Genomic DNA, 16,543 nt, shown 5'->3' with positions numbered 1-16,543 from the left:
ATAGACCAAGCCCTGGGAAGTGGCCAAATAGATATGGCAATCAGGTTTCAGTTAGAGTCCTTGGAATCTTGCTTCTTTCTTTTTCCTAGCATACCAAGGTTCACTGATTAATGGGATTGAACTGGGGAGGAAGATTACATTTATAGTCACTAACCTGCCAGTAACCCCCAATGGACTGCATGGAACCTTCTTTTCAGCAGACATAGAGAGGGTTGTGCTATTAAATACTTCACATTTATCATTTCATACAGATGAGTGCTTCTGACTCCATTTACCTACTAAATAGAGCAGTTAGTCTCTTCAGGAGAAACACTACAGTGGTGCCTCGCTTTACGATTGCCCCGTTTTAATGACGAAACCGCATTACAATGAACTTTTTGTGATCGCTTTTGCGATTGCAAAACGATGTTTCCTATGGGGGAATTTCGCTTTGTGATGATCGCTTCCCTGCTTCGGGAACCAATTCTTCGCAAAACGACGATTTTCCAACAGCTGATCGGCAGTTTCAAAATGGCTGCCGGGTAAACAAAATGCCCCCCCTGCTGTTTTCTGGGATGGATTCCTCGCTGCACAGGCAGTGAAAATGGCCACCCTATGGAGGATCTTCGCTGGACGGTGAGTTTACAGCCCTTTGGAACGCATTAAACGAGTTTTAATGCATTTCAATGTTTTTTTTCTTTTCACATTACGATGTTTTCATTCTACAGCATTTTCGCTGGAACGAATTAACGTCATAATGCGAGGCACCACTGTATATAGAAATATATACAGTTAGATGTACGCATTTTCTTCAGTAATTGGTTGTGCTGTTGTCTAATTGCTACCCACAAGATATTCCTGCTCATCCTAGGAGTTTGAATAAAGAAAACTCTAGTTGTTTTCCTGGAAGTTTAAAATACAGAATGTAACTCACATCAGCTAAATCAAAATTAATATGTGGCCAAGCATTTTAGTTTACAGGACAGGGGAGCATTTTAGAAATCTATGTACAGAGGATTACACAAACAAGCATGGATTATAGGGAGAAACATTCTTTTGTCTCAGGCAAGAAAGCATCAGGTGGAATTCAGCATTCCATTGTGACCTCTTTGCAAGGTCAGATCCTTGATTTGCCAAGGGTCCCCATTTGTATCCTGTATTGGAGAAGCTCAAGGAGGGAGTCTACACTCATTTCATTGGTAACACTGGTCATGCTGGGCACTGGTTGGCAGGAGCCATTTGTATTGGATGAATGGTGATGTGGAGGAAGATCTGCCCAAGGAAGCCTTGGTGGATTTCTCCTTCCCCATTCTACCTAAGTAGGCTAAGAAGGCTAAGCTATTCAAGTGTCTGCTTTGCCAATTCAGATTTCAGAATTACCTCCATCTGTTGTATATTCTTTCCTTTCTCCTTTCCTGCTTTGCCCAACTATTTGGGGCTCAATGCCAAATACACACTGCAAAAGAGCATTGTGGTGCAGTGGTTAGACTGCATTACTGTAGCCAAACCTCTGCTCATGACCCAGGTTCAATCCCAGGTATTTGGCTGTAGGTTCACTCAAGCTTCCATCCTTCCAAGGTTGGTCAATTGAATAGCCGGTTCGGGGTGTGTGTAGCCTGCATAATTAAACCGTAAACCTTCAGAGAGTGTTTTAAGTGCTATAAAACAAAAAGCAAAGCATGCTGCTTATATACCGCCCCATAGTTCTTCAAGCATTCTCTGGGCAGTTTACAAGTTAATTATGCAGGCTACACATTGCCCCCCCCCCAGCGAGCTGGGTACTCATTTTACTGACCTCGGAAGGATAGAAGGCTGAGTTAACCTTGAGCCAGCTACCTGGGATTGAACCCCGAGTTGTGAGCAGAGTTTTAGTTGCAGTACAGCAGTCTAACCACTGTGGTTATAAGGCAGTATATAAACAGCACACTGCTTTTTCTTTGCTTTGCTTTTGCAATAGAATTGGGTGTAGAAAACACTAGCACAAAAAGAGTTTAAAAAGAGGCTGGGACTGAGACTGTTCTTTCAATGAATATGGATGGACAAATTGGGTCTAAGCACTGAATGGCAGAAATGTTGGCTCATCTTTGTTGCACCACATAGGGCCCTGACCTGTTGATTTCTAAATCTAGGTATTGTACTGTGGCGAGCATAAAAAATCACCACCAGTGGTACAATCATCCCAGTGGCAGCAGTTTCAGGAAATTAAAGACTTCCCCCATCCCATCACCCCCCAGTGGTTTCCCCATGTTGGAATGGATTCCAAGGGAGCCTTGGGACCTTTATGGGGAGTGTATTGGAGGCCAACACAGCTGATTATGTCATCAGCATTACAAGGCATAAGTTACGTTGCCAGATTTCAGCCAAGGTTTGCACCTGGTTGTTTCAAAAAGAAGAGAGCTCTGCTTCCAATGAAGAGTCCTACTTAAATCCTCATAGCAGTTCTTGTCATAACAACTGGATTGTTATGTCAAAAGCAAGCAGTGCTATAGTGAACTTTAAACTAGCCCCTGAAACACAAACAAATGTGAACATGACATTGTGGGGTCGCTGAGCAAAAGATCCTGCGGATCTTCTCTTTAGACAAGGTTGTTGAAATGAAACTACTGTTGTTGAGGGATTGTTCCATAACCAAAAGTACACTTCTGTAAGCAAAATCTATTGCAAAATATTCAGTCATGCAACTTAAAGCTTGGAAAAGACAGATATATAAACGCCAGCCCCCAGAATTTCCCAGCTAGCAGCCCTTACCTGAAAAGTACCGTATTTTTACATGTATAAGACTATACTTTTGTCTAAAGTCTTTATATTAAAAATTGAGGGTCGTCTTATACATGGAACTAAGCGGAGGAGAGAACACCAACAAGTGGAGGGGAAAGCAGGGATCAAAGTGATCCTGCAGGGCTTTGATCCCTTTTCCCCTACACCTGCTAAGCCCCACTTAGATTTCTTAATTTTGGGTTAGAAAAGTGGGGGGTCTTATACATGGGGGTGTCTTATACACAGAAAAATATGGGTAACTCTTCAAAGCTTGTCCTACAGTCAGTGCAGTGAAAAGAGTGGTTGCCCATCTATTGCGGCTTTGCATAGACCAGGTAATTGAGACAGAGGCATAGATGAGGACATTTTTTCACTCCATAATAAGAGAACAAAAAACTTCATATCTACAGATCTCATAGAAAGCAACATCACTACACTATGTAACCTGCAGTACAAGTTGCAAACAAGATGATAGTAAAAGTTGCAAACAAGATGATAGAGTAGACACCACAAAAACTGGAGTCTTTGTGGATTTTTTTGGGGGGAAGGATAAGATATTTGATATTAATGATCTCCCTTCTTGCTCCTTTGGGTTGGATATGGTAGACTAAGAATTGATTACATGTTTGCTATTATTTGACCATCAGAAAGGGGTAGATGTTGGGGTGAGGTTACTTTCAGGAATCAGTTGGAAAGGACAGTCAGATCCTAGAAGTCAAATGTGCCTAGTAGCAAAGAAGAAGCTGGGAGAATAGAGAAGATGGGGTGCCCTTATTTTGGATCATAATAAAAAAAAAAGGTTTGTCAGCATGTGGCAGTTTCTAAGACTCCATCAGAATAATACAGGTCATTCTAAGTTTGAACAGTGCTGAAAGATGATCTCTTGTTTGTCTCCTACAGAAGAGTATAAAATATTTCAAGCCTTTTCCCATCAGAAATAGGGTTATTTGAGATAATTTCAAATGTCTGAAGTAGGCATGAAGCAATACATAGGGAATGTAGTTTCCTACCCAGAGTAAGAGCCTTTAGTAGTGCAAGCAAACACAAACCCTGAAGGAATTAAATAGTTAAACCAGATTAATTTAATAGAACAAGTTTCTGACTTTGCATGTCAACAGATAAAGGCAAATCCACTGGTATGATGACAGTAGCAGTTATTTTATTTTATGCATCCTCTCTAATATATTTCATCCCCTGGATGCTGGAACAGTGTATTCACATTAGTATAGGTTAGTGTACCCATGTCTAGAGAATAGATATGTGTGTCAATTGCCAAGCAAATAAATTTCCCCAAGGTTTTAAGTGGGACAGGAAGTAGTGATGTGACACATAGGCAGAAACACAAAAAGATGCTTTGAAACATCAAAACAAAAGGAGACAACCATTCACAATGCTGTATGTAAAGATGGGATAAGGCCACATCTTGCTTGACTCAGTGAATTTTTAATTTTAACCTCAGTAAGCTGAGGAAACACTGGAATAAAGATTGCAGATTTAGATAGATATAGGTTAGTCCTGCTACAAGGGGAATAACGTTGTCAGAGGATGTTTATATGATTTGTCCATGCATGCTGTGCTTTAACTGCACACTGGAGAAAGGAGCAGGGGAATGAAGACCCTGCCCAAAGCGTGGAGGGAAGAATTCTTGAAATAAGATAGTCATGCCAAGCAAGGGAATAGCTTTGCATTTATACATCACAAAATAGTTTGTGAGCTCTACAGTCTGATTTTTTTTATTTAGCTGGCTATGCCTGAAGATGCAACTGTAATTATGTTCTAATTTTTTTAAAAACATCCAAAATTCCACCCCAAAATTTCATTTGAAGGGTAGCATGCAGAGAAGGCAGCTTGAACATCCCAAACATGATTCCAATGAAAACTATTTATTTTATGCTCTGTTCACTCAGAACATTCATGTATATGTTATAACGCAACGAGTAAAAACCAACCTCTAGCTGCTATGCGGAATGCAGGGCAATTCATTAAAAAAAACTTACAAAACAAACAAACAAGTAATTCTGAAATTTACTTCCTTGGGGAGACTTCTAAGAGAAACTAGGTGAGGATCTTTCAGAAATACTTTCTTGAAGAAACAGTCATATTAAGTAACCCATGGAATCCTTTCAAAACCAGTAGTTCTGAACCTTTATCTGAGTTAATATTAAAGAATGTTCATTGATAAATGCGAGCCACAACAGTAACTGTTCTAGTGGAGGGCTGAAGCAGGATTTAGCCATGTATTTTCCTAGTGCCTTATGCTTAAAAATATGGATCACATATTTTTATAGGTCTGAAGTTGCTAGGATTCTAAATAATGGCCATCTATCTCCAGTGTCCTTGTTTTAATCTACCCGTATATTTACATGCAGAATAGAGCCATAAACAGAGTTGCTTTACTGTTGTCAACTAGAAAAGTACCTTTACATAAACAACAACAACAACAACAACAACAACAACAACAACAACAACAACAACAACAACATCAATTCAGATGTGCTTCCTTTGGAAAATATTCATTTGTACAAGGAGGGAATAGTGGAAAATTTCTAGGATTTTGCATGGAGAACATAAGAGATTTTTATTTTTATAGCAGCACACTTTCTATTTTGTATGTTGGTTATGAAAAAACTGCATTGCCTTGAGTTTCCATAGGTGGACCTCCTGTTTAACCTCTTGTGGTCTGACAGTGATTAAATCCTTTCCTTCCTTCCTTTCAAAAATAGGAGTTATTACTAGTTATGGATTGTACATGAATGGCATTCTGGTTCAGAACTCCTCAAAGCTGAGTTACTATATTTCTGGTCTTCCTCCTTGGAGTTTGCATTCCTTCAGAGTACAAGCATGTACCGCAAAAGGCTGTGCTTTAGGCCCACTGGTGAGTACCTCAATTTACATTCTGTGAATATAATAAATGTCAGATGGCACTGAATATCGCAGTAAATGGGGATGATTCACACTGGTCAGTACTAACCCATCTGGCAAAATGTGACATTTTATAAAAAATGCCATTAAAACCTGCAAAGGATTGGAATAGGTCACAGCTAGGCATCATTCCAAAATATCATATAGATATAGTAAAGACTGAGACATGGAGTGAAAAATCTGAGAGTGAAACGTGTGTCATTGAAATTAAGGCAAGTTAATATGTTTAAAAGGCACAGATGTGGTTGAATCTGATTTATAAGGACACAATTAAAAGAAGAATTACTATTCCAGTAATGAGTAAAAAATTACAGCCTATACCTGGCTAAAAATGGATGTGTAACTTTTATAGAAGAGAAAAATGACATTAAACATTGCATTAGTGCTATTATCCAAACTGAGGAACACACACAGGAATCTAGTTTTAAAGAAGGTAATGCAGCATCAAACTATGCTAAGCACAGAAGAAATGTTTTAGTAAAAACAAAAAAGGAGGCTTAAATAACCCTTACATTATTTTCTAATGCGGTTTTGCAACCTCTGTTTACACTTCAAATAGACATTTTAAGATGTAGAAATACTGAACAATATTAGTGTGAAAAACAACACATTGTATCATTCTGGGATATTGCCTCTGACTAATAATATGATTATTATATGCTACAGCAATCTGTCAAAAATGGCATAACAGGTCCAGTGTTTGTAAGATTTAATCTTGGTGAAGATGAATTTGTATTTCCCAGTGAAATCTGAGGTGTAAAATCTCCAGTTTCTCCCTCTTCCTTTTACAATGATAAAACCACACTGAACCAGAGATTCTAGCATTTCTGGTGGCCCGCAGTGTTTGCTTAACAATTTGGTTTGTAATACTGTAATAGTTCTTCTCTATGAAGATTACATTTTTCAAAGAACAAACACCAGGATTTAATCTTTAATTTTGATTTTTGCTAACATTTCCCCATTTGCTTTCCCAAGATTCATCCTTTAAGATGCAAGTAATATCATCCATCAGGATTGTAGACCCGATTAGCATTAAACATGTTATAGCTGAGACAGGGTGGATGGATATTTACTCTTAAAAGCATGAGTGGCTTTTTGCCAGCTTTCCCACTCAATTAAAAAAAAACATCCTAGAAATTTAGGGAACAATCCATTTTTGCAGCAGCTGCTGTTCAACCTCCTTTCATTTCTGTGGGCCTTGCGTGGTGCTGACATACAAACCCAATTCAAGTGCACAAAGGTTGCACAGCAGCTGTAAAGGCCTGTTGAACAAGCACCCCTAAAGCATTTTTGTTTAAGAGGTTTTGGCTTGGATGCAAAGGCATGAGTATTGACATTCCTTCCTACTCTTTTTTAATTCAGAGATAGTCCTATTAAGCATCTAAGGTGGTACAGCTACTGCTATATTCTCTGCTCTCTGTGTATTTCACTCTGCCAGCATGGCGATGCTTTCAAATTATCCCACCCCATTCTGGAATAAAGTAGCAAATAGGCACACTTTGTTAAAGCCAAAACCCAGCCCTGACTTCAGTGCAATTCAGAACAGGAGATTTAGAGGCGACTTAATACTTATCTGTATCTCCTGCTCAGAATGCAAACTATTTTCCTGAGCCACTGATACATCTCCAGTCACAAGAATGGAAATTTAGTGTCTTTATTTAGAGAGCAACTCACCTCAAATGCTGCCAGGAAGTTAAAGTGCCACTTCTTCATTTGATTTTTCTGAAAGATTTCCCTCCAATTACCATTTATACCCAACACTTAAGTTAAAAACAAAACGTTTTCAGCTTACTGAAGACTTTAAATAGAAACAGGGACATCTCCCAGTGGTAAACTGATATTATCCTTCCAGCTATTTTTGCTACTGATCTTTTATTTAATATGCCCTAATCGATTGAAGAGATGCTATGCAATGCCTTAGGAACCAGATTTCACTAGTTTCAGATTTAAACACCGAAAGAGTGAAGATTTTAATCAGTCACTTAAGAATTGCTGTTGTATAATTTGGTTTAACACTTTTCAGAGAAGCTGGGTGTGGATTTAGATTTAAAGAAAAATCTGGGAATTTAAGATTCAGACAATTAATTTATACTTTAAAAGGGCATCACTTTAGAATATTAACAGATTTTGCTTTGTTGTTTATAGAAGGAAAGGAGTCTTGTGAACCTGTATTAATTTGTGGACAATGAAAAGCATGCCTAATCTAAAATATTTCATATTTCAAAATTCTGAGTGTGTACTCTTTAAAAATAAAACCCCAAAGGAGATGATGTTGTAATATAATAGCATATGCTTATAATTTACAATAACTGATAAATGAATATTACATATGTTATACTACAACTTTAAACTTCATCTTAAATCGTTTATTTCAAAAAGTATGTGCAGAAATTTCATTATTCTTAATTTTTTATTTTAGCAGTTAGTATGACCAAAGAATATTTTAATATTTTGAATTAATATTAATACATGTATTTTAAAAAGCTGCTGTTTTAGTTTTGAGTGCAGGACACATGTGTGTTAACTGTTTTTTGTGTGCATGATGTTTTGCATAAGTAAGTTACTACAGGAATTTAATGTGAACCTTTTAAAGGTATGCACAGTATGTTACAACTTCATGCTGAACTGAAATTTCAGAAGCCTGCAAGTCAAGTGATTTCTGTGAGATACAAAACATGGATGACACGAAGCATGTGGTTATTGGAGAGAGAGAAAAGGTGTAATCTTGGATTTGGTTTATATTATTGCATATCACAGATTCTGGGAAGCTTTGTTCCAATGGCAAAAAATAGTAATGGAGATAGATAACAGAGTTAATGTCACATGTAATCTCACCTCATATGTTTAGTTTCTTTTGAAATACAGCACCAGTGGTGATCAGCAGAGTTTCAGCACAGTTCTTCCAGGATAGACAGTTTCAGGGTTATAACCTAAATATAAAGTCGAGGTGTTTTTCATGTGAGTGTATGCAGTAGTGTAGTAGTAAATTTGCTAGTTCCCCAAGCCACCTTGGAGGTTCCAGAAATACAGGCAGCTGCATTGTTCCACATCAATGCATAAGCAGTGCTTTTATTGTAAAGTTAATGTCTCTTAATTGCACCTTTGTGGGCAAATCATCCTCAGCTATTTTGCATTACAACAGGGATAGCTTGCAACAACATCCTGCTCTCTTCCAGCATCAGTATGGACTGGATAGAGTGACTGCTGCTCCTTCTTCAAAAAAAAGAGGACAGACATCACCCAAAAGGAGGTCATGGAGGACAAAGAATACCAAAAAGGACATGTTTCACAAAAAGAGGACATTTTTGCATTAAAATTGCACATGCTAATTTAAACTAATATATGCAGTTATCGTCCCAATGAATTATTAGTACTATAATTTAAGTGGAAATATACTACTTCTCATCCTATCATGACTAGGATGAGTGTTGGAAGATAAGACTGAGCTAAAAATGGGAAAATCCAATGCTGCAAAGAAAAATACTGCATAGGAACCTGGAATGTAAGATCTATGAACCTTGGGAAGCTGGAGGTGGTCAAACAGGAGATGGCAAGAATAAACATCGACATCCTGGGCATCAGTGAACTAAAATGGACAGGAATGGGCGAATTCAGCTCAGATGATTATCATATCTACTATTGTGGGCAAGAATCCCGTAGAAGGAATGGAGTAGCCCTCATAGTCAACAAAAGAGTGGGAAAAGCTGTAATGGGATACAATCTCAAAAATGATAGAATGATGTCAATACGAATCCAAGGCAGACCATTCAACATCACAATAATCCAAGTTTATGCACCAACCAGCATTGCTGAGGAGACTGAAATTGAACAATTCTATGAAGATTTACAACACCTTCTAGAACTGACACCAAAGAAAGATGTTCTTCTCATTCTAGGGGACTGGAATGCTAAAGTAGGGAGCCAAGAGATAAAAGGAACAACAGGGAAGTTTGGCCTTGGAGTTCAGAACGAAGCAGGACAAAGGCTAATAGAGTTTTGTCAAGAGAATAAGCTGGTCATCACAAACACTCTTTTCCAACAACACAAGAGGCGACTCTATACATGGAAATCACCAGATGGGCAATATCGAAATCAGATTGATTATATTCTCTGCAGCCAAAGATGGAGAAGCTCTATACAGTCAGCAAAAACAAGACCTGGAGCTGACTGCGGTTCTGATCATCAGCTTCTCATAGCAAAATTCAAGCTTAGACTGAAGAGATTAGGAAAAACCACTGGGCCACTCAGGTATAATCTAAACCAAATCCCTTATGAATACACAGTGGAAGTAAAGAACAGATTTAAGGAACTAGATTTGGTGGACAGAGTGCCTGAAGAACTTTGGATAGAGGCTCGTAACATTGTCCAGGAGGCAGCAACGAAAACCATCCCAAAGAAAAGGAAATGCAAGAAAGCAAAGTGGCTGTCCAACGAGGCCTTAGAAATAGCAGAGAGGAGAAGGGAAGCAAAATGCAAGGGAGATAGGGAAAGTTACAGAAACTTGAATGCACACTACCAAAGAATAGCAAGGAGAGACAAGAGGGCCTTCTTAAATGAACAATGAAAAGAAATAGAAGAAAATAACAGAAAAGGAAAAACCAGAGATCTGTTCAGGAAATTTGGAGATATTAGAGGAACATTTTGTGCTAAGATGAACATGATAAAGGACAAAAATGGGAGGGACCTAACAGAAGCAGAAGACATCAAGAAGAGGTGGCAAGAATACACAGAGGAATTATACCAGAAAGATTTGGATATCCCGGACAACCCAGACAATGTAGTTGCTGACCTTGAGCCAGACATCCTGGAGAGCGAAGTCAAGTGGGCCTTAGAAAGCCTGGCTAACAACAAGGCCAGTGGAGGTGATGGCATTCCAGTTGAACTATTTAAAATCTTGAAAGATGATGCTGTTAAGGTGCTACATTCAATATGCCAGCAAGTTTGGAAAACTCAACAGTGGCCAGAGGATTGGAAAAGATCAGTCTACATCCCAATCCCAAAGAAAGGCAGTGCCAAAGAATGCTCCAACTACCGTACAATTGCACTCATTTCGCACGCTAGCAAGGTTATGCTCAAAATCCTGCAAGGTAGGCTTCAGCAGTATGTGGACCGAGAACTCCCAGAAGTACAAGCTGGATTCCGAAGAGGCAGAGGAACTCGAGACCAAACTGCTAACTTGCGCTGGATTATGGAGAAAGCCAGAGAGTTCCAGAAAAATATCTACTTCTGCTTCATTGACTATGCGAAAGCCTTTGACTGTGTGGACCACAGCAAACTATGGCAAGTTCTTAAAGAAATGGGAGTGCCTGACCACTTTATCTGTCTCCTGAGAAACCTATATGTGGGACAGGAAGCAACAGTTAGAACTGGTCATGGAACAACTGAGTGGTTCAAAATTGGGAAAGGAGTACGGCAAGGCTGTATATTGTCCCCCAGCTTATTTAACTTATATGCAGAATACATCATGCGGAAGGCTGGACTGGAAGAAACCCAAGCCGGAATTAAGATTGCCGGAAGAAATATCAACAACCTCCGATATGCAGATGATACCACTCTGATGGCAGAAAGTGAGGAGGAATTAAAGAACCTTGTAATGAGAGTGAAAGAGGAGAGTGCAAAAAACGGTCTGAAACTCAACATCAAAAAAACTAAGATCATGGCCACTGGTCCCATCACCTCCTGGGAAATAGAAGGGGAAGATATGGAGGCAGTGTCAAATTTCATCTTCCTGGGCTCCATGATTACTTCAGATGGAGACAGCAGCCCTGAAATTAAAAGGCGCCTTCTTCTTGGGAGGAAAGCGATGACAAATCTTGACAGCATCTTGAAAAGCAGAGACATCACCTTGCCAACAAAAGTCCGAATAGTCAAAGCTATGGTTTTTCCTGTCGTGATGTATGGAAGTGAGAGCTGGACCATAAAGAAAGCAGACCGCCGAAGAATTGATGCCTTTGAATTGTGGTGCTGGAGGAGGCTCTTGAGAATCCCCTGGACTGCAAGGAGAACAAACCTATCAGTTCTAAAGGAAATCAACCCTGTGTGCTCACTGGAAGGACAGATCCTGAAGCTGAGGCTCCAGTACTTTGGCCATCTCATGAGAAGAAAAGACTCCCTGGAAAAGCCCCTGATGTTGGGAAAGTGTGATGGCAAGAGGAGAAGGGGACGACCGAGGATGAGATGGCTGGACAGTGTCTGCGAAGCAACCAACATGAACCTGACACAACTCCGGGAGGCAGTAGAAGACAGGAGGGCCTGGCGTGCTCTGGTCCATGGGGTCACGAAGAGTCGGACACGACTAAACGACTAAACACACAAAAATGGGATAGACATAAATCAAATCAAATAAATAAGGCTTATGTTTAATAACTCTCTGAAATGCCCTATATCTTGTATTTTATGCAGCTTACTGGAAATGAATATATAAAGAAAGAAAATAAACAGTTTTGTTGAAATGTCTAGCTAGGCAACAATCAGACATTTCAGAGTAGTGGTGAGAACAGTACTTTCAGAATATCCACTCTTGGAACTGACATCGTATCTGTCCCAAGAAGCAGCACACATCTAAAGTTTGTACAGAACTGCTATGTCATCTCCTATCTGCCATCTATCAGTAGTTATAACAGTGTGCATTCACACACTGAGTTGTCTTAAGAAAGGGAGACAGATTATATTGATGAGAACTAAGGTTTTAATGGATCATATTGTTCCTATAGGAACCATGCTCACACAGCCACCTTTGGAAAGCAGCTGAAGTGTTAACGGATATGCATGGATACCTATCTTTCTGCCTGTTGGTTGAAGTTTGAAAATAGGTACAAAGAGTCTGAGGACAATGTTTCCAGCTCCTTTTCTTCACCTGCCACATAAAATAAATAATAAACTTAGAACTGCACAGCTGGAGGGACTCTATGGATCATCAGGTCCAGCCCCTGTCAAAAAGGAACAGTGGGGAATCGAAATCCCCACCTCTGGCTCCACAGCCAGGTGCTTAAACCACCGCTGGCACTCAAAACCTACATTGGAAACACCACTGAGAAACCCCAATCCACTTTTCCTTCTGTTTAGTTTATCTCCATGATGAGCTGCCTGCACACATTTTGTGAGAGTCCCATCGTGAAACCAGCTGAAGCAAGACCAGGCTGAGGTGGGGAAAGAAAATCTGAATAAACCATCCTTTGGAAAACCTTAACATATTGCATAGTTACCCATCATGGATCTCATGATGCAAGTTCAGGGACTTGTCTGGAACAAGTACAGTGGTGCTTTGACTTACGAACGCCCTGACCTACGGACAATTTGACTTAGGGACATCTCCGGCCGCAAAAGTTTGCTTTGACTTGCGGCCAGAGATTTGACCTACGAACGGAAAAAGGCAGGAGAAAAGGGCGGGCAATTCAAATTTCTAACTATAGGTGGCGAAAGAGGATGTTTCTTGGTAGCTCTTTCGCCCCAACAGTTAGGAAAAGGTGGTGGAGGAAGGCCAGGTAGGCTCCCAGAGGGCTATGGGAGGGTAGCGGTTTTGGCCCTGGTTGGCCCATGCGGGGATGGAGGAAGGCAGGGAAGGGTCCGGGAGAGCAAGGGGGGGTGGTTTTGGCCGCAGTGGGCCCACGCGGAGGTGGAGGAAGGCTGGGAAGGATCCAGGAGGGGAAGGGGTGTGGTGGTTTTGGCCCCAGTGGGCCCACGCGGAGGTGGAGGAAGGCTGGGAAGGATCCGGGAGGGGAAGGGGTGTGGTGGTTTCAGCCCCGGTAGGCCTGTGCCACAAGGGAGGAAGGCTGGGAAGGGTCCAGGAGGGCAGTGGGGTGGCAGGTTTGGCCCTTCACCCCCACACGGGCCCATCGGGGCCAAAACCGCCACCCCCCTTGTCCTCCCAGACCCTACCCAGCCTCCCTGCACCCTGCGCAGGCCTGGTGCCAGTTCCAGCGGCCTCCCGGCAGCAGTGTTGGAAGCCCAGGAGGCTAAGTAGGCTTCGGACCAATAAGGTGCTGCTTTTTAAAAAAGTTTTTGATTTGTTGGGGAAGATTGAGGGTTGGAGTTGTTGTTTTTTTAGGGTTTTTTTTTTTTTTGCAGTCCCAGCATGGGGCTTGTATTTTCCTCTTCTTCTTCTTCTTCTTCTTCTTCTTCTTCTTCTTCTTCTTCTTCTTCTTCTTCTTCTTCTTCTTCTTCTTCTTCTTCTGGTTTTTTTTTTCTTCAGCCGGAACGGATTAATCCGTTTTCAATGGGAAATGGTGTTTTGACCTACGAACGTTTTGACTTAACAGCCGCTGTTCCAATACGGATTAAGTTCATAAGTCAAGGCGCCACTGTGCCTCCAAAGCAGGCAATTTCAAAAGTTTCCCAGCTCCTGCACACTGCACACACACTCCATCTGAAGCCAGAACTGATTGCAGGGCTATGTCAGTTTCAGCAGAAATTCACTTTGAGAGCAAATCAAGGCACAGGGCCAAAAACGAGTGGGGTCATGTGCAGCCCATGAAAATATATTTCCCAATCCTAATTAGTAGAGAAGTCTCCCACAGAGGAAGAACCTAAGAACATATACTCCTCCCTTGAATTGCATAGATCGGAGCAGCATAATTTTGGTTATGCACATTTTTTCAATCAATCAATCAACCAGTCAGTCAGTCAATACTATGCCACTATTTATCTCCAGGAATTGGCCTGAGAAAGGTGGGTGTCAGGCTTCCCTAGAGCCTAGTTGTTGGCAGTGGGGTGGCCCCCAGTCTGATGGTGGCCACATGACTAGACCCCAATCCTGTCATAGTGGCTCCACATGGCAGCTGGGGAGGATGCTGGGGCAAGCTGGGATGCTGACACAGGTTGGGGGAACAGTTTGTGTGTGTGTCTGAATCAACTGTTTATGCTTTGTAGTAATGTTTTGGAGGCATAAGAGTTATATATAGATTTTGAAGTACTCAGGGGCTTGGCACCCCTAACCCCAGTGTTATTGAAAGGACTTGTTAATGTTGTTGGTCATCTCATGGGTTTCTCTCACTATCCGCATGAAATGTGGTAGAAGATGGATCCTGTATCTTTTAAGTAATAGAATGAGGAGAACAAAAGAGACACACAGAGAGAATAATACACATAGTTAATAGCAGGTAGCTGTAGTCTATGGATCTGGATGCATATTAAATACTTGTTTGAGGAAAGATTGGCCGAAGTGATTCATCAATACTGATGTCCCAGTCTCCCCTACTAGTAACAACCTGTTCTGTTCTGGTCATTTTAACCATAAACCTCTAAGGCAGACATCTGCTTGGTCCCTGGTGTAATGGAACAGCTGACGTTTTCCATTGGAAAGCTTACTTACTTATATGGGTTGATACCTGTGTTGCATGAGACAAACACTGTTCTGGGCTGTTGTGGGACAGGAAGGACTGTTACAACTACACAGTCTAAGTAAGGCAGAGTATTATTCTCATATAACAAAGAGAGCAGCAGGAGATCAATGAAGCTTCGCTGTATCATGTGATTGTCCTTTTCTTTGTCCCCCTGTGTTTTTTGTGTTGCTCTGTCTTCTGTCAGGGATGATGGAGTCTATTTCCTCAGTGTATCTATTAAAACAAAACAAGAATTCAGCAACAAAAATGTGTATTTCAGTTGAACCAGACAATTAGGGTCAGTTCATTATTTATTTATTTGTTTGTTTGTTTGTTTGTTTGTTTGTTTGTTTGTTTTGTTTGTTTGTTTTGTTTGTTTGTTTGTTCGTTTGTTTTGCTTGTTTTGTTTGTTTTTGTTTGTTCATTTATTCATTTATATGGCTGATGCATACATGTATGGTTTCTCTCCCAGGGTTACTAGATAAAATTCTGTTTAGCTGAGAGAGAAGCAGGGTAGAAGGTATAATGGAAACATGAAGGAATAGCAGATCAAACCTTAGCAGTTCTGCTTATCCCTGATTATATGTTAAATTTGTATTTTTGGCATATGTAAATATAAGCAATTAAGGAAGATATCGAAGCTGGCTGGATATCTCAGTGGTGTAGATATCTCGGCTGTGGAGTGAGAGGTTGGGAGTTCAGTTCCCCACTGTGTGGCCTTGGACCGGCTGCACAGCCCAAGGGTGCCCCCAGAAGGAAGGAATGGTAAACCACTTTTGAGGATTCTCTACCTCAAAAATCCTTTAAAAAGGGTAATTATAAGTCAGAATTGACTTGACGGCCCATGATGATGATGATGCTTAAGGAAGATATGTAATGCGACAAGAGACAATGGAAGAAGAAGAATGTACTTTAATGTTTAGTATCCAAATGAAAATCATGCTGCTTTTTTCAAAGAAGTGCTTAAAGTGTTTCCTGTCTCTTTGGAACAAACTTCCATCAGAGGTCTGAGTGGTTCATTTCCTCCCATGTTTTTAAGAAACAGGTGAAAACTGAACTTTTAAAAGTGGCTTTTTATTAATGTTGAACTGGGATTTAAAGTCAACTAGTTTTATTTAAAATTGGGTTTGCTTGTGGCAGGAGACTAATTATTTGTTCATATAAATCATATATTTGTATTGTGTTGTGTATTATTTGGCTAAATTTACTGCTGTAAACAGCCCAGAGATTGCTATACACTATGGTGCAGTATACAAAATGAATGGATGGATGGATGAATATTGATACTCGGCTTGTAGGTTTGTGTACAAATCTCAGCTAAAATACTTATTTCAACATGAGATGACAGTTGAAACAGAGCTGTGTTCTTGGAAAGTTAATATTCAACACCTGGTGCTGATGCTCACAAATTCCAATTGCAAAATCTATGGCATCCAGCTGTGATTTCCTTTGCGCATGTTCCCTGCATATGTTCAAATGCTCACTTTCTCATATTTTTGTGCGCAGCCATGGTGCTGAAAAACTAGTTTGGAGAGTCCAGCTTGGTCAACATGGCTTCTTTTTTA

At 40.4% G+C, this 16,543-nt stretch overlaps 1 protein-coding gene across 1 annotated transcript in view; it reads left to right on the top strand.

Moving 5' to 3' along the window:
- The window catches only part of USH2A (usherin), a 559,229-nt gene that overhangs the window by 257,131 nt on the left and 285,555 nt on the right, over positions 1 to 16,543 (top strand). The window contains exon 34 of the mRNA XM_078392221.1: positions 5,460 to 5,611. Coding sequence (XP_078248347.1) covers positions 5,460 to 5,611 — 152 coding nt within the window. The remainder of the gene's footprint in view (positions 1 to 5,459; positions 5,612 to 16,543) is intronic.

The sequence above is a fragment of the Pogona vitticeps genome, chromosome 1 (genome assembly GCF_051106095.1).
Source record: "Pogona vitticeps strain Pit_001003342236 chromosome 1, PviZW2.1, whole genome shotgun sequence".
NCBI lineage: Eukaryota > Metazoa > Chordata > Lepidosauria > Squamata > Agamidae > Pogona > Pogona vitticeps.
This window is presented reverse-complemented; position numbering and strand designations above follow the sequence as displayed.